At 42.4% G+C, this 18,838-nt stretch overlaps 1 protein-coding gene across 6 annotated transcripts in view; it reads left to right on the forward strand.

Moving 5' to 3' along the window:
- The window catches only part of AKNAD1 (AKNA domain containing 1), a 41,075-nt gene that overhangs the window by 154 nt on the left and 22,083 nt on the right, over nucleotides 1-18,838 (forward strand). For 5 of the 6 annotated variants that reach the window (XM_058439506.1, XM_058439503.1, XM_058439501.1 and 2 more), the window contains exons 2-6: nucleotides 4,146-5,238; nucleotides 7,342-7,381; nucleotides 7,864-8,012; nucleotides 8,110-8,172; nucleotides 13,703-13,836. In XM_058439506.1, the coding sequence (XP_058295489.1) occupies nucleotides 4,249-5,238; nucleotides 7,342-7,381; nucleotides 7,864-8,012; nucleotides 8,110-8,172; nucleotides 13,703-13,836 (1,376 nt within the window). In that variant the 5' untranslated portion in view covers nucleotides 4,146-4,248. Of the gene's footprint in view, nucleotides 1-2,971; nucleotides 3,090-4,145; nucleotides 5,239-7,341; nucleotides 7,382-7,863; nucleotides 8,013-8,109; nucleotides 8,173-13,702; nucleotides 13,837-18,838 lie in introns of all 6 variants that reach the window. The other variant, XM_058439502.1, reaches the window with a different exon arrangement.

Genomic DNA, 18,838 nt, shown 5'->3' on the forward strand with positions numbered 1-18,838 from the left:
GCATGCACACACAAATAATAATAACAATAGAAGCTGTTTTCCTGTATGTAATGAGAGTGTTCCTCAGGCTTCTGGTTTATCTTAATGGTATCTCACTCTTTTTCTTTTCCTTTCTTTCTGTGTGTGTGTGTGTGTGTGTGTGTGTGTGTGTGTGTGTATGTATGTGTGTGAGAGAGAGAGACAGGGTCTTGCTCTGTCACTCAGGCTGGAGTGCAGTGGCATGATCTCTGCTCACGGCAGCCTTGACCTCCTGGGCTCAGTTGATCCTCCATTTCAGCCTCCCAAGTTGCTGGGACTACAGGCACGTACCACCACTCCTGGCTAATTTTTAATTTTTTTTTTTTTTTCAGAGACAGGGTCTTGCTTTGTTGCCTGAGCTGTTCTCAAACTCCTGTCCTCAAGCAATCCTTCTATTTTGGCCTCCCAAAGTGCTGAGATTACAGGCATGAGCCACTGCCCCTAGACTTTTTTTCTTTTTCTTAAGAGCCAGAGCAAAATTCAAATTTTATCAGTTTTAATGGAATTATATTTTAAAAGTGGGAATTTGGCCAACAAAGTATCTTTCCTTTCTATACAAGAAGGGTATGGAGTTTGGCAATGAGCTCCTGAAAATGTAAAGAAAGCATGAGGATAACTTTGGGACTGATGCTTGGGTCCTTAAAAGTCTTGCAAAACTAGAATTTGTTTTCTTCTTCTTCCATTCTCTCTGTAGGCATTTAAACATACTCTCAGGCCAGGCACAGTGGCTCATGCCTGTAATCCCAGCACTTTGGGAGGCTGAGGCAGGTGGATTACTTGAGCCCAGGAGTTCAAGACCATCCTGAACAACATGGTGAAACTCCATCTGTACAAATAAAATTAAAAATTAGTCAGGTGTGGTGGTGTGCGCCTGTAGTCCCAGCTACTCAGGAGGCTAAGGGAGGAAGGTCAATTGAGCCATGGTGGTGTCACTGCACTCCACCCTGGGTGATAGAGTGAGACCTTGTCTAAAAAAAAAAAAAAAAAAGTTACTCTCTGTTTTTTTTTGTTCTAAAAAATTAGACACTATTTTGTTTAAACTTGCTTAGCGATTTATTTAATTATTTATTTATTTTTATTTTTTTGAGACACAGTCTTGCTGTCGCTCAGGCTGGAGTGCAGCGGCACGATCTTGGCTCACTGCAACCTCTGCCTCCCAGGTTCAAGTGATTCTCCTGCCTCAGCCTACTGAGTAGCTGGGACTATAGGGGTGCACCACCATGCCCAACTGATTTTTGTATTTTTTTTAGAAATGGGTTTCACCACGTTGGCCAGGCTGGTCTCGAACTACTGAGCTCAAGTGGTCCACCTGCCTCGGCCTCCCAAAGTGCTGGGATTACAGGTGTGAGCCACCTCACCTGGCCTGATTTTTTTTTTACCTTCAAATATATTTATTTACAGGTTGAGTTTTAAAATTGTCTTAAAGTTCTTGTAGAGATTATGTCTTTATTTTTTTGAGACGGAGTCTCACACTGTCGCCAGGCTGGAGTGCAGTGGTGTGATCTTGGCTCACTGCAACCTCTGCCTCCCGGGTTCAAGTGATTCTCCTGCCTCAGCCTCCCGAGTAGCTGGGACTACAGGTGTGTGCCACCACGCCCAGCTAATTTTTTGTATTTTTAGTAGAGACAGGGTTTCACCATGTTGGCCAGGATGGTCTCCATCTTTTGACCTCGTGATCCACCTGCCTCGGCCGCCCAAAGTGCTTGGATTACAGGCATAAGCCACCTTGCTTGGCTGAGATTATGTTTTACATATGCAATTCCTTCCTTTATCCTTTAAATATCCCCACGGATAAGGAGTGCCTCACCTCTGGACCTGGGCATTCTTCAGTATTCCAATACTGAGACTGGTTTTGTTTTTTCATTTTTCAACAACAATATATGGAATTCACACTCTGTGCCAAGCCGTATGCCGAGTACTTTAGTGCCTTATCTCAGATATTGCTAGTCCTATTTCTCAGAAGAGGCAACCGAGACTCATAAGAATTAAATAGCTTGCCAGATGACACACAGCTAGAAAGCAGGGAAGCCAGAGAATTCAGATCCATGCCTCTCCGCTTCTATTTTCCCACTGTGTCTTTCACTTTCTTGGGAAGCCTTTTCCCTTGTTCTTCAACTTGGGTTAGAGTAGCCTGTAATTCTTCTCATGAAGACGTGCCTCACTTTATACTAAATGTTACTCTCTTTAAATGATTTAAAATAATCCTGCAGTGATATTCTCCTTTCTCTCCACCTCTCTGAACAGAGCATCTGTTTCATTTGGGTTCTCTAACATTGGCATGTGTCTATAAATTAAGATTTTTGTACAATGTCTCACAGATGCTTTTACCACATTTAGTTTGTACTCCTTTTTTTCTTGGATGACTTAGTTCAAAAAAAATTTATTTTGGTCAAACATATGATTTTAGCTTTTGAGGTTACCTAATAAATCACCAGTTTATAGACTCATAAAAATTTGGTTGGAGAGAGAACCTCAGAGATCTGCTCACCCAACCTAATCATTGTATGGGCAAGGGAGGCTGCCAGCAGCTGTGGTCACCCTGGGCTGGTGCTCCAGGGGAGAGGGAATCTCAGTCACTCCACCTAAAACTTGAGATAATTTTACTACTTCTGAGGAATCATCCCCAAAATTCACAAATCAGGAAGAGATATCTGAATGGGTGCTTTAAATTTTGTTTAAAAAAGAGAAAATAGGACTCATACCAAATGGCAGCTGGTTTTACTCCAGCCATTTTCAGGAATATCCCCAAAGACTCTGGTACCACCAGACCGCCGCCTGGGCTGTGGTGGCTGGCAGGGGTTGTTCAGGGAAGGCAGCCTCTCTGACTAGGTTCCTGCCTGAGTCCAAATTAGAAAAGGGACATTTGGCTGCAGACTGGCCTCCAGGTGTTTGAAAGCCTATTTGTCCCTTGGTCACATTTCTTTTTTTTTCTTTTTTCTTTTTTTTGAGACAGAGTCTCTTTCTGTCATCCAGGCTGGAGTGCAGTGGCTTGATCTCGGCTCACTGCAACCTCTGCCTCCCAAGTTCAAGCGATTCTCCTGCCTCAGCCTCCCAAGTAGCTGGGACTACAGGTGCGTGCCACTACACTTGACAAACTTTTTGTATTTTTAGTACAGACGGGGGTTTCGCCATGTTGGCCAGGCTGGTCTTGAACTCCTGACCTCAGGTGATCTGCTTGCCTCAGCCTCCCAAAGTGCTGGAATTACAGGTGTGAGGCACCGCGCCCGGCCCCTATGTCATATTTCTGTAAGTCCTTCTCTGCCCTTCTCAGACATGCAAGGGAAAGTCAGGAGAAGGGGACCAGAAGGTCTGGAGGGACAGGTGAAAAACCCCAGAATGGAGAAGGTGGGTGTTACATGTGAGCTAGGCCGGCTTCCATTGCCACATGGCTTAGAAGACTGTCAGTGACATGTGGACAAGGCGTGGCTCTGGTAGTTAAAAAAAAAAATCAGGCTGGGCGCGGTGGCTCACGCCTGTAATCCCAGCACTTTGGGAGGCCGAGGCAGGTGGATCACGAGGTCAGGAGATCGAGACCATCCTGGCTAACATGGTGAAACCCCATCTCTACTAAAAATACAAAAAATTAGCCGGGTGTGGTGGCGGGCACCTGTAGTTCCAGCTGCTCAGGAGGCTGAGGCAGGAGAATGGGGTGAACCTGGGATGCGGAGCTTGCAGTGAGCCGAGATTGTGCCACCGCACTCCAGCCTGGGCGACAGAGTGGGACTCCATCTCAAAAAAAAAAAAAAAAAAAAGAAAAAAGTAAAAAAGTCAATCCTTTACTTGCATCCCAAGTTCCTACTTTGGGAGAATAAACTCCAAATAGCATCTCCTAAGGGAGGTTGATAAATACTTGGCCATTAACTGTAGACTAATGTCATCCTCAAAATTTAATAAATGAAAAATATAACACTCTCCTTTTTTTTTTTTTTTTTTTCCCATTCCTTGCTGTTATACTGCTGATTGTGTTAACATAGTGTGGATTGAGGTTGGGTCAGCTTGTGGCTGAGCTTCCTGCCTTCCTGTTTGTAACTGAATTTTTCGAATTAAGAAACATCCACTTTGTTCTGGCATAGTTGTATACATTATTCCAATATATTTAACAATGAGGCTGTTCTCATTTCACACAGAATAGCACACAGTGAAGACAGTCAGTGAGAATCAGAACTATTGTTACCACTGACAGCAGCCAGCTCAGGAGGGAGAGGACGAGAGTGATCGGGCTGCACACACATGGATGAGGCTGATTTTTCAGAAGACACGACTTCTAAGCAAGAGGATTTGCCTTATGATGGGGACCTCTCTCAGATTAAGATATGCAGTGATTACAGTTTTACCTCAAAAAAGGATGGCCTTGAAGTCTCAAATCAAATTATTTTCACAGCAGATGACCCTCAAGAGAAGGCTACACATAATGAGACTTGTGGAAATACAGCTATGACCATACCCCTGGGTAAAATTACTGAAAATGCTGCCAACAAAAAAGTTGAGAAAGAGAAACAATGCACTGCAGCTCTTCATATTCCAGCAAATGAAGGAGGCGCTTCTAAGTCAAGCATTTCTGATATTTTACTTCATCATCTTTCTAAAGAGCCATTCTTAAGAGGTCAAGGCATTGATGGTGAAACCCTCCCAGAGATCTCAAATGCCAACAGTTTTGAAGAGGACGCTATTATTAAAAGTATTATTTCATGTTATAATAAGAATTCTTGGCCAAAAGAACAAACCCCAGAACTCACTGACCAACTCAACCCCAAAAGGGATGGTGAAAACAGCAATAAGCCTGGTTCTCCCACCACGACAGAGGAAAATACCTCTGATTTAGAAGAGCCAGTGGCTGCTGGAGATAGCAGCCATCAAGAAAATGTAAATGTTCCAGCTAAAACCAAGGGTCCAGGTGATAAACAAAAAAGTTATCAAGGGCAGGCACCCCAGAAACAGCAGACTGAAGAAGCAAGTTCGGGCAACAGGTTCAAATATGGCCAAGGTCAAGTTCATTACCAGCTCCCTGATTTCTCTAAGATTGCTCCCAAAGTGAAAATTCCTAAAAATAACATAATTAATAAACCACTTGCAATAGCTAAACAAGCCAGCTTTTCTTCCAAGTTGAGAGATAAACCTGCTCTTGTGCAAGATATTTTAGAAACCATGCCTGAGTCAAACTCTGTTGAAAAACATCAAGAGCAGAAAGGGAAAATCACTGAACCTTCACAACAAATCCAGGTAAATGAAACGGTCTCCTAGAAACACATTAATTGGGACCACTGCTTATCTCTTTCAGTGTGGGTTTTTGGAGGGTGAGTAGAGCTTGGTTCTAGTTCCAAAGTTTCATTCAGCACCCTGGGTCACCCTGGATGAGTGACGTGGCCACTCAGACTCTCAGTGTCCTCATGAGAAGCATCAGGGGCTACGCTAACAAAAACATATAAGAGAATAAAATCCAAATTCCTCAAGCTGGAATTTGGCTCTCCTCACTTAAACTTAGCCGCCCTCCTTCAGGAGTCTTCTGCAGTTACCTGGCTGGTCCAGAACCTCTTCCCAGGCCCTGAGCTCTCTGAGTTCCTGCCTTGCGTGGCACATCCCATCTTGACTTGCCAAAGACCTGCTTGTTTTCATGGCCTCCTTCAATTCTCCCTTGGGCCACATAACTTTTCAGGTCTCCCAAGTCACAATCTTTTCCACACTTGTTTGTTTAGTCCTTCCATCAGAGTGTGTATCTTAGCCTGCTTTGGATCATAATAGCAGAAGCATCTGCTTCCTCCACTAGATTCTAAGGCTCTGGACGGCAGCAACCTTATCTTCGCCTTTCCATTGCCTAACTTCCCCCAGAGGCCTGGCCTCGTGTCTTATGTACATTATGCCCTTAGTTATTAATGCTAAATTGAATGGAATTAAGATCATTAGTAATGGATTTCAAGCTTGTTATCTTGGTAATCATTTGGTACAAAACTTTGTTAATGCTTAATTTATGCTATTTCCCCTTTTCCCTTACCCCATCTTCTTACACTCCCCCACCAACTTCCCAACTTGCTGAGGCTCAGGAGCTCATTGATTTTTGAGGCCCAATAGTAAGGTGAATCCATATTAAGAATCAAAATAAACATTTTAGTTCTTGGGCACTTTGCCTAGAGTTCATGATCTTTCTTTCGAGCCTTATATGAAGGTGTTCTGGACTGAACCACACTGCCTGTTTCCATTTCCATTCTCTCTCTCTTTTTTTCTATAACCCAACCTTGGAAGTGATTTTTCTCTCTCTTTTTTTTTTAATTTCCATTTCCATTTTCACACTTCAGCCCCCCTCTCTTTCAACTGAATGCCTGGGGAGTTTGAGCAGAACCCCCTACATCTAAACCTGAGCCAACAGCCCACCTGGCCATGACTGGGATGCTCTCTAAGTCTGAGAGAAACCTACACCCCCGTGGTATTGGGAAGTGTCGGGGTTCCTTGTCCTGCTTGCAGGAGAACATCCTCGTTGTGTCCCGTTCTCAGTGCCCCGTGGTTAGCAGGAGCAGATGGATATCAGGCTCATCTCCCTCTGGTATGGGGGTTCGAGGTCAGGTATCTGATTTTTTCCAGTCCTGTCAATTCAGATTGGAGAATTGGACCCTGCAGGTTTCATATCCATCATATAGTTGAGATATCTAGAAAGACCATAGTCTATTTTGACCGGCTCTCTGGCACTAGCATGTTTCTGAGCTTTATGTGTTGGGAACAAAGGAAAGACCCCTCACAAGGTGAATCACTCTGGAATTTAAACTCTTCAATTAGCCTGTGGTGAGTAGAAAACCATCACAATCTTGACACACAGTTTGGAACTTAATGCATCCTCTGTTATTCTCTAGAGTGTGGCTACCATGTGTTTTGTGTTAGTGACAGCACCAGCAACAGAGCTGGTGACAAGACCAGCCATGGTCCCTACCATTGTGAAACTTATAGTCTAGTTTTAGGAGAAATGTTTCAGCATTTCACATACCAGTATCAAACACAATGGTGATAACAGATAACATGTATTGTTAAGTGCTTACCTCCTGCCTGATACTATGGTAGATATTTAACATTTCATCCTCATAACAACCCCCTGAGGTAGGTTCACTTACTATCCCCATTTTCCTGCCAAAGAATTGCAGGCTTATAAGTGTTGAGACAATTACTTGGGTTGCCCAGCAAGTAAGTGTCAGAGTGGAATTCAACCTTGGCATCATGGCCCCGGCTCTTGATTGCAAACCTGGGCTGCCTCTATGATGACAGAACATGTTGGGTAATTCTGAATGGTGGTGTCATTGATCAATATCGACAGTAATGTTTTCTTACCCTTTAATTGTGCAGATGGAGCCCACAGTACATATCCACCAAGAACTTCTCACAGGTACTAATGTTTTAAAACTTCTTTGAGATATATATATATATATGTTTTGTTTTTGTCTTTTTGAGACAGGGTCTCACCCTGTCGCCCAGGCTGGAGGGCAGCAGCACAATCTTGGTTCATTGCAGCCTTGACCTCTGGGGCTCAAGTGATCCTCCTACCTCATCCTCCTGAGTAGCTGGGATTACAGGTGCATGCCACCACACCTAGATAATTTTTTTTTTTTTTGCAGAGGTGGGGTCTCACTTTGTTGCTGAGGATGGTCTTGAACTCCTGGCTTCAAGTGATCCCCCTGCTTTGGACTCCCAAAGTGCTGGGATTACAGATGTGAGCCACTGTGCCTGGCCTAGACATAGATTTTGAAAAAAATAATTTTTTTAAAATAGTAAGTGGTGGTGACTGCAACAGCTTTCTGTTTTCAGTACTTCATAAAACTGTGATAAGTTGAGATGAATGGTAGCCCAAATGTGTTCTTTCTTGTATAGGAATAGAATCTGAGGCAAGTCTCTCTAAGTTGTCACCAGCCTCTCAGAAAGGCACTTCCTCAAGTTCTTCTTACATATTTCAAAAGATATCCCAAGGGAAACAGATGTGTCAGAAGTTAAAAGAACAGACTGATCAACTGAAGACTAAAGTAATACTTTTAAAGCTTGTTATAAACAATATAAGTAACCAAATTCATACATGAGAAACCATGCCATTAATGAGAGATTGTAATTTTTTCACTGCAGGTACAAGAGTTTTCCAGAAGAATAAAACAGGACTCTCCTTATCATTTGCAAGACAAGAAGCTGGTAATGAATTTTATCCTGTTTTTAAAATCTTGATTAGAGAATTTGGCTCAGATAAAGGCAAATAACTTTATAGTGCCATGTTTTCTCTACAGTGGTGGGAGTGGAAATGTTTTGCTAAAGGTTAAACCATCTTTGTTTATGGGGGCTAAAAGAGCTTAGAATTCTGTTTCTCTAGCTATTTAGCCCTCTTTCCTTCTCAGGGGATCTATTACTTATGGCTATTACTCCTTGCCAGTTATTCATAATTAATCTGACACCATGGGAGGTTCAAGAGAAGAACCTGCAATCAGTTATAAAGGGTGGGCCTGTCCACAGTTGATGGGTACTGGTGGATTCAGGTTATAAAAATTGCCATTACCTGGAAATTAAATATGACTTTGAATACACATAAAATCAACCTTGAAGCAATGTTTTTCAGGTCAAAATCTTTTCCTTTCACATCCTTGCTAGTTGCTGCATTTAATCAAACCATTAATTTATGTCATCACCACAGCAGTCATGTTGTCAGTGCCAGGATCATGGGAAGTGGGGTGGAGCAATGGAGTGAAGGGTAAGGCTGGGAGAACCAGAAGTATGCTGACATTGAAGATGTAGTTGAGGCCATTGGCTCATCAACAAGGGATAAGATCAGAAGTTCTGACATAGGCACAAGCAAGGTTTAGGGAGGGCTGTGCTTCAGAAACCTAGCAGCATGGACAAAAACCAGGGGACCCAAATGCTAAAAGACACAGTTGATTATTCTCTCATTCATCCTGTTAATTAAATCATTCATTCAACAAACATTTGTCAGGCACTTTCTATGTCCCAGACCCTGTACCCGGCACTAGGAATTCAAGATGAATAAACAATTCCTTTTTCAAGTGGGTTATAGTCTCTTAGGAACAGTGTACTGGTAAACAAGCAGCTAAAATGCAGCTGGAAAAATGTTACAGAGAATGCTAATGGCAGCCTAGAAGAGGCTCACCTTTGCCAGTGAGGGGACATTTGGAAGGCTTCCTGGAAGTCACTTCTGAGCTGGGTGTTGTAGAAGGAATAGGGATGAGCTTGGCAGGAGACCAAGGGGTATTCTAGAAAAAGGAAACAGCAGGTGCAGTGGCACAGGGGTGAGGAAGTGCTGCCAGTGTGAGGAGCTGTGAGCACTGTGATCTACCATATGGCACTTGGGAGCATTTGGTGACATGGGGGTGGGGGAGGAGATGGGAGAGATGGACAGGGGTACATCATGAAGGCCTTTAAGCCATGCCTGAGGCTGAGTGATTGGTCAGCATTGAAGGTTTTTTTTGTTTTTTGAGACATGGTCTCATTCTATCACTCATGCTAGAGTGCAGCGGCATGATCTCAGCTCATTGCAACCTCCACTCTCCAAGTTCAAGAGATTCTCCTGCCTCATCCTCCCAAGCAGCTGGAGTTACAGGTGTGTACCACCGCGCCTGGCTAATTTTTGTATTTTTAGTAGAGATGGGGTTTCACCATGTTGGCTGAGCTGGTCTTGAACTCCTGACTTCAGGGTGATCCACCTGCCTCGGTCTCCCAAAGTGCTGGGATTACAGGCGTGAGCCGCTGCGCCCGGCCGCATTGAAGGTTTTCAAGCTGACAAATAGGAAGCACCATGGGGGCAAGGCTGAAGGCAGAGAGATTGGTTAGGAAGCCAGAATCCAGGTAACAAGTCAGGAGGGCCTGAACCACGGCTGGCAGTGAAGATGGAGATGGAGACAAATCTGGGGCTTTAGGGAAATGGTGGCAGATGGAAAGGGCTGAATAGAGGAAGGGAAGAGGCTTGGATGAGCTCCAGATTTCTGGCTTGGGTAACCAAGGTCAGGAATAAAAGTAGAGGATCCCGTTTAGAATGGGTGTGGAAGGCAAGCAGGAGGCAAGATGTCAAGTTGAGTTTGGGGCATTTTGAGTTTGAGCTACCTTTGGGACATCTAAGTAGAGGGCTCCAGTAGGCAGTTAGACCAGTGGATCTGGCCTGCAGAGCTGTTTGGGTGAGAAATGTAGATTTGGGAATAGTTGTGGGTTGATGCTGGAGTGGATGAGACGGGCCAGGCAAAATACACAGAGTGAGAAGTGAAGAGGGCCTAGGAGAGACTCGAGGGAAATGGCAGCTGGGGAGGAGCAGAGGCGGAGAAGCCAAGAGAAAAGAGGGTTTGAAGGAGAGGGGAGTGGGCCCAAATAAGAAGTGCATTGGATTTGGCAATCAAGAGGTTATAAGGGTCTTTGGCAAGCTTGGTTTTGATTGAAGTGGTGGATCTGGAAGCCAGATTGCAGGGATTATGGAGGAAACAACAGATAAACAAGATCTCCAGAAAGCTAGGATTTCAGGAATTGGAAGAACACAGAATTTTAAAGGGCCGAGCAGAGCAGAGAAAACTGGTTCCGTCAGGAGCCTTTGGAAGCCTGGATGCGGGAGGTTTCTTCCTGATGTTATCGGGTATGTGAGGATCCCTGCTGACCGAGAGGAGAGTAAAGGTGGCTCCTGACAGTATCAGCCTGTGGTCTGGGACTTCCGGGCCCGGGTGGTTCAGTCTTGAAAGAAGCCAGACAGGGCTACAAGCAACCGCCTCAGCCTGAGCAGCACCACACAGCAGCAAGCATTTGGATTTTGGAGCGGACGTCGTGCCTCTACTTATTGGTTACACAACTGTAGACATGTTACAGCATGTCTTCCCTTTCAGAGTTGTTATGAGAATTCAGTGAGGCACATTTCTGCCTAGAAAATTGTGCCCTATCTTCTGCAACATAACGCAATTTAAATTCCAAGATCCTGAATTATAATTCGTGATTAGCTTTTATCTCTTTTCTCATTACCCTCTTTCCCTTGAACACATAATCCTTCCTCATTGCCTCAGCTGCCATCTTCAGGCTTCCGGTTCTGAATTACTCGTCCTGACTTCTCATCTATAGCTCCAAACGTTTGTGTCTCTCTTCACTTCAGACATCCCACCCTCACTGCAAACTCTACCTTGTCCAATATCGATATCTTCGAGCCTGGTAGCCTTTCCAAATTCCTCAGTTTAGTCAGGTCTACCACATTCTTCTCCCTTCCCAAGCTGAGAAACTAAAGCATTGTCTGTGAGATTTACAGTGTCAGTCAGGGTTCTGGCAGGGACCAGGTGGTTACTCAAATGGGGCAATGGAGGAGAGTTTAACAAAGGCATTATTTTACAACAGTGTGGGCAAGGCTAAGGGAAACCAATAAGGGATGGAAAAGCATCTCCTGGAAGGACCTGTGGGGAGCTCCCCTTTGGCCTGAAGGAGCAGAGGAAAAGCAGGTCCTGGAGCCTAAAGAGAGCAGCTGTCACTGTGGGACTAGCTGACAAGCCCTGTGGCTTTTGGTGGAGGGACAGAGTCAGCTCCATGACGGCACAGGGAGGAAGAAAAGACTCCCATCTCATCCTCCAACTCCTCTCTCCTGCTGTTGCCTTCCATTGACTAAAACCAACCAAAGCCAGGGCCCAGGGGAGCCTGTGGTGCAGTCCATTAAAGCTCAGCACAGAGAAAGACAGAGGATGAACCTGGGGAGAAATGTAAAACATCTGCCACACTGCCGCTTTTTATATACCCTTTAGCCAATATGTTTCCAAACTCTTGTTTATTCATTTTTAATATTAATAAGAATTGGCTGGGAGTGGTGGCTCATGCCTGTAATCCCAGTACTTTGGGAGGCCTAGGTGGGTGGATCACCTGAGGTCAGGAGTTTGAGACCAGCCTGGCCAACATGGTGAAACCCCGTCTCTACTAAAAACACAAAAATTAGCCAGGCATGGTGGTGCGTGCCTGTAATCTCAGCTATTTGGGAGGCTGGGGCAGGAGAATTTCTTGAACCTGGGAGGTAGAAGTTACAGTAAGCTGAAATCGCACCACTGCACTCCAGGCTGGGTGGCAGAACGACAGACTCTGTCTTAAATAAAAAAAAAATAAAAGAATTAATAATCTGTCAAGTATGTACTATAGTCCTGGCACAATGCATTATTTCATTTAGTTTTTATAATATGAGGCAAGGAGTATTACCTTAATTTTACAGATGTAGAGACTGAAGCTTAGAGAGTTCAAGTTTACTAAAATCATACAATGAGTAAGTGACAGAGTCTGAACTTGCACCCAGCTGTGTCTGATCCTATAACCTCACCGAGCTATGTTTCTGTCCTGGGCAACCTCTCTCCAATTCCTCCCTTCCTCTCCATTTTCGTGGATACTGCCTGGTCCAGGCCCTCCAGAGCATCCTTTATGCCTGATTTAAGTTGCACTCCTTCCACTGGGCCTTGGCAAAGGTCTCTCTCTATCTATCTATATCTATATATACACATATCTATATATACATATATAGATATGCACTCCAGAGCTCTGGGTTTGGGGTGTGTGTGTGTGTGTGTGTGTGTGTGTGTGTGTGTGTGTATGGAGAGAGAGAGAGAGAGGGAGAGAGGGAGAGAGAGATGGAGTCTCGCTCTGTTGCCCAGGCTGGAGTGCAGTGGTGCAATCTCTGCTCACTGCAACCTCTGCCTCCCGGGCTCAAGTGATTTTCCTGCCTCAACCTCCCGGGTAGCTGGGATTACAGGCATGCACCACCATGCCCGGATAATTTGTGTATTTTTAATAGAGATGGGGTTTCACCATGTTGGTCAGGCCGGTCTTGAACTAATGACCTAAAATGATCTGCCCACCTTGGCCTCCCAAAGTGCTGGGATTATAGGCATGAGCCACTGTGCCCAGCCTTTGGCTTGGCTAAGTACTCTAAGCCACAGTCTCTTTTCTCAATGGAATAACATCTCTAAGACCAGGAACTGTGCCTGGTGCAATTTTTAAATCTCACATTTCTGGCCCAGGGCCAGAAATAGGCAGTGCTCAGGGAATGTTTAGTGACTGGGGATGTGGGACTGAAGCCTCCATGCATCTTCAACATGTCCCTAACCCGCACAGTTTAAACATTCATCTGCCTGAGGCTGCATGTAATGATGTGTGGAAGACCCATTCACAGCTTTGGCTAAATCTTCCTGCTGTTCCTTCCCCATCTCATCCTCCAACTCCCCACAGACTGACACCCAGGCCATGTAACTACAGTTCCTTTTTAAGATCTGTGTGCCTTCAGACATATTGCTAGAGCTCCAATTTCCTCCTTTGTAAAACTGGGATAATAAAATATACTTTACCACATTTACAACATTGATGCGTTGATTAAATAAGATGAGGAATGGAAAAATGCTTTGTAAGCTAAAAACCATTCTGCAAATATACAGGATTATGAATGTCCCACTAAGGAAGGCCAGAGGCCTCTGAGTGGGTTCTGAGAGAGAAATCAGAAGTAATTGTACTTTTGAGCTATGTGCTGTGAGGGTTTGTGAATGTTGAGATGACCCTTGGGTTGTCTGTAGTTTGGATGTCAGCCTCTGAGACAAAACAATTCATGCTGCTGGGAGAAGGATGGCAGCTTTGTTTTGACACTACTGTAGGGTACGCCTGCTTTGTGTTTTTGGGAAAACAATTACACACACAGGCTTGCATGTGAATGATTCCAGTGACTTCACTACTGCAGGTCCTGGAGAAACTGCAGGGACACCTTGAACTGCTGGAGCAGAACTTTCTGGCCACCAAGGACAAGCATCTGACTTTGCTGCAGCAAGTCCACAAGCACGAATCAACAATCGTTGGTGACTTTGATCCAGAAAGGTCAGGTTTAAACCAACTGTGTAAGGTGGAAGGGTCAAAGGTGATCTCCTTCAGGTGGGATTCTGATGTGGCTGCTGGCTTAGTGCTTGGAGAGCCACTGGTCTAGGGTCAGCAGAAACTGTGTCACCAATGAACAAAGTGTCACCTCATGCCACAGACAGCATGGAGGACCTGTTGAGTGTAAGGTGCTGGGCTGGACATTGACTCAGATGGAATACCCAAAATGAACAAATGCTTCCTGGGGCAGAGGCATTGTACCAAAATTTTGCAATTTGTTGAATATCATTATAATTGGTTTGGAGACCCAGAGGAGCCTAAGAAAACCCTAGAAAGGCTCACATGATAACCACAGAGGGCCTCTTCTCAAGTTCCTCCTGTCCTCTCCCTCTCAGCTTTTTCCTCTCTTATCTATCTGTCCCCACACCTGCCTTTATTGTCCTTGCCTGGTTTTCTCTTCTGTCCCTCTCTTTCCCCTTTTCTTTCCCATTCACTGATAATTCCAAGGTGCACTGGGCAGGAAGGGGTCATTGTAAAGTTAATTGATGTCAGGGTGAGGGACCTACAAATCCTGATAAAGGAAAAGTGTTAAAGCTTAAAGTTAGATGATTTCTGAGTTAATTCACATTAGAACTTTGAACACACACTCCAAACTGAAGTTTCTAACTGGTGGTTTCTATGGCACTGTATTCTCCTTTCTGCATTCCAAATAATTTTAAGCTGTATTCCAGGACTCAGGGAGAGGATTCTTTCCCTATAATTTCCTGGTATAAATTAAAAGAAACTATTTAATAGGCTTAATATTTGTAAGTTCGGCCCTTTCTATTCATAGCATTTTAATGTGGAATTGTTGTTGCCAAATTTTTTAATGGTTTACGTTTCAGTCCTAGTGTTCTGTGGTATTTTTTTCCCCAAGGTATGGTTTTACTTTTCCAAAATTAATGGAACCTCTGTCTACCTTTATTTCAACACTGAGTAATTAGACAGTAAGGATGAGGTTTTAATATTGATTTTTTCCCAAAGGCTTTTTTTGGCGGTAGGGGAAGAAAGAACTCTGCATGCTTCTGCTATTTAAAATTAATAGAGTAAGGATATTTATTTTCCAAGGAATCTTCTGTTTGGGCAGTCGTTTTAAAGACAGGTTTCTGTGCACATTAAGACCAAAGTTATTCAATGTCTTATTTATATCCTAGTTATAACCACACTGTGCTTGGCATGAGCATAAATAAAAAGAGCTTCAACTGCAATTACATTCCATATATGGGAGAAGCTTTCAACACTGGGGCAAGGGAGGGACCCAGCCTTTCCCAAATCTCAGCTAAAGTCACCTCAGGACAGGCAAAGACTGATCAGCTCCAGAATAGTCCCCTTGTTCTCAAATGGGCATAATGTGACAAGGAACAGAATCCCATACAACCCTTGGGGTCTTGATATGTTGAGAACCTTGTAAGTGTTGAGTCCAAAGGCTAATGCAGAGGGCTTTCTGGAGGGGCAAGAATTCTGCAAATTCATTGACTAGTCCTTTGTTTACATCACCTGCTGTGCTCTTATTAAAGCCTTCTCATTATTACCTTTACAAGGTAATATGCAAAAATATTTGCTTGGATTTCATGCATCTTGCTTGTTAGAATGTAGTCCAACAGTAATTTGATTCTTTCACATATTAACATCAGAAGCCAAGAATTCAAGAAATGGGGTTCTACCTTCATCAGCCACTTCTCCCTGAGAGTCTCAGCATAAAATCTTAACTTCTACTTTAAAGATCACAACTTCCCTCAAAAATGTCTCTTCCATCTCCAAATCCCCATGTTTTCACCTCCTCTCCCTTCCTTAATTTGCTCTCCAACCTCTCTAGCCATGGTCCTTGAACCCATCCCTTTCTACTTCCTTGAGGCCTTGCTCCATCATTTCATTTCTTTTATTATTATTATTATTACTACTATTACTATTATTATTATTTGAGATGGAGTCTTGCTCTGTTGTCCAGGCTGGAGTGCAGTGGCGCGATCTCAGCTCACTGGAACCTCCACCTCCCAGGTTCGAGCGATTCTCCTGCCTTAGCTTCCAGAGTAGCTGGGATTAAAGGTGCGTGCCACCATGCCTGACTAATTTTTTCATATTTTTAGTAAAGACAGGGTTTCACTTGGTTGGCCAGGCTGGTCTTGAACTTCTGACCTAAAGTGATCTGCCCGCCTTGGCCTCCCAAAGTGCTGGGATTACAGGCATGAGCCACCATATCCAGGCTCATTTCTTTTAAACTTTCAGTCTCTCCTTGTCCCCTGTTTCATTCTGTTCTGCTTGCAAGATCACAACATATTTTCCTATATTTTATTCAATTATCACTTTGTTTTTTTCAAGCTTAGATCTTTGTCCCACCACTTATTGAATAGGGCAGCCTTTCCTCACTGGTTGAAAAAGCCCCTTATATCAGATACAAAACCTCCACGTGTATACAGAACTGTTTCTATTCCATCCCATGGATTTTTGTTTCTATTTCTACATTATCCACATAGTTTTAAACTACTATAGGTTAGTGTATATTTAGAAATGTTTCTTCTTTTTAAAATTTTCTTTTAGGTGTTCTTATACACTCCTGTTACTAATAAACTTTATAATCAGCTCACCAAGTTTCTTAATAAAATTTCATGAGGATTTTGCTTAGGAATGTATTGAATTTATAGGTTAGATTGGGAAGAACTGAAATCTTTGTAGTGAGTATTCCCATCATGTTTTCTTTATGCAGATTTTACACATTTTTTGTTAACTTTATTACTAGCTATTTTATAGTTTTCTGAGTATTGTTGACAGATGTTTTCTCTAATTGATGTTATAGAAAGTATTTCTATATTGCATATTTAACTTGTACTGGGCTACCTTATGCAATTCTGTTCTTAGTGTTTTGTTGATTTTTTAGTTGTCTTAATTTTTAAGTATGACAATCCATAGCATCTGAAAATATTAATAAGCTTTTTATTCTGGAATATTTGTATTGTACTTTCTTTTCTCTCCAATTCTTATCTATCTCAGTTCTTTTTCTTTATTTCATTTGCTAGGTTTTCCAGAACAATATTGGATAATTAATATTAGTGAAAGACAGCATTTTTTTTTTTCAAAGTCTCACTCTGGTCCAGGCTGGAATGCAGTGGCACAATTATAGCTCATTGCAACCTCAAACTCCTGGACTCTGGGATCCTCCCACCTCAGCCTCCTGAGTAGCAGGGACTACAGGTGCATGCCACCACTCCCAGCTAATTAAATCTTTTTTTTTTTTTTTTGTAGAGACATGGTCTCCCTATGTTTTCCAGGCTAGTCTCGAACTCCTGGGCTCAAGTGATACTCCCACGCTGTGGCCTCCCAAAGTGTTAGGATTACCAGCGTGAGCCATAAAAGACAGCATTCTTGTCATGTTACTGATAATAATGAGAATTCTCCTAAGTATGATTCAAATAGATAAGCTTCATCAAGAGAGTTTTCTTCTATTCCTAGCTTTCTAGAATTAGGGCTTTTGTTGTTATTTAATTTAAGAAAATGTTTAATCAAATGGGATTTATAAATCTAGTTTTTCTCCTTTAATCTATTAATTTAGTGGAATATATTAATAAATATACGAATGTTGAACCACAGAATGAGTTGGGCAATTTTCCCTTTTCTTTCTTTCTTTCTTTTTTTTTTTACTGAGACGGAGTCTCGCTCTGTCCTCCAGGCTGGACTGCAGTGGTGCGATCTTGGCTCACTGCAAGCTCCGCCTCCCGGGTTCATGCCATTCTCCTGCCTCAGCCTCCGGAGTAGCTCGGACTATAGGCATCCGCCAAGTTTTTTGTATTTTTAGTAGAGACGGCGTTTCACCATGTTAGCCAGTATGGTCTCGCTCTCCTGACCTCGTGATCCACCCACCTTGGCCTTCCAAACTGCTGGGATTACAGGCGTGAGCCACCGCGCCTGGCCTCTTTTCTTTTCATGTTCTGGAAGAGTTTAATAATATAGGACTTACTGTTGCTTAAAAGTCTTGGTAGAATTATGTTTAGTGAACTCTAAGGTTCTACACATGTGCTTCGGGGTCTGCATATACTTGATTTAAATTTCTCCTTTAAAAATATATGTTGAAATATATACTTTCAAACTGTAATAAATTACATTTTAAACTATGTAATACATAAAAATTAACATATTAGAGACATTGAAATTTTTTTTAAAAGGCTTGGTAGAACTCACCCATTATCCCACTCTTCATGCCTTTCGTGGAATAGATTTTTAACACTTTCCATTTTTCTCTAGTTATTAGTCTTTTCATATTTTCTACTTTTTTTAAAGTGAATTTTAATAATTTATATTATTCTAGAAACTTGCCCAGTTCACCTAACTTTTAAATGGTGTTGATACGGATTTTTCAATGCCTTTTGATTTAAAATTTTTCCTATTTTTCTTTTCTCATTCTTAATGTTACTGTTTTTCAGACTTCCAGTGGTTTGTTTCATAGATATTTTGGAAGAAAACATGTTTTATCTTATTGATCAAATTATTTTAAGTCTCATTTATTTCTAGTAATTTTATGAATCCTTTTCTGTGGTTTATTTTATATTCCCTTTTCTATCTTCTTATTTTAAATAGTTTATTGATTTTTGATTTTTTCCCCCAATAATGCATTTAAGACTAGAAGTTTTCCTCAGAGTACTGCTTTAACTGCATTACATTGGTTTTCCTATGTTACTCTCTCATTTGTCATTGACTTGTAAGTTATGCCTAACATTCATTTTTATTTCCTACTTAATCCAAAGCTATTTAGGTATTAAAATTTCTAATTAAATAGGGTTTTTTTTGGGGGGGGCTATCTTTTTGTTGTTAATGTCTAGTGATAAGAGAATGTAGGTAGTATAATTTTTAATATTTTGGATTTTCTTGAAATTTTTCTTTGTGGACTGTTACGAGGTAAATTTTTATAAATGTAATGGATTTGAAGAAAATGGATTCTCTTTGTTGGGTAAAATATATATTTATATACACATAC

This window comes from Hylobates moloch, unplaced genomic scaffold, assembly GCF_009828535.3.
Source record: "Hylobates moloch isolate HMO894 unplaced genomic scaffold, HMol_V3 SCAFFOLD_5, whole genome shotgun sequence".
NCBI lineage: Eukaryota > Metazoa > Chordata > Mammalia > Primates > Hylobatidae > Hylobates > Hylobates moloch.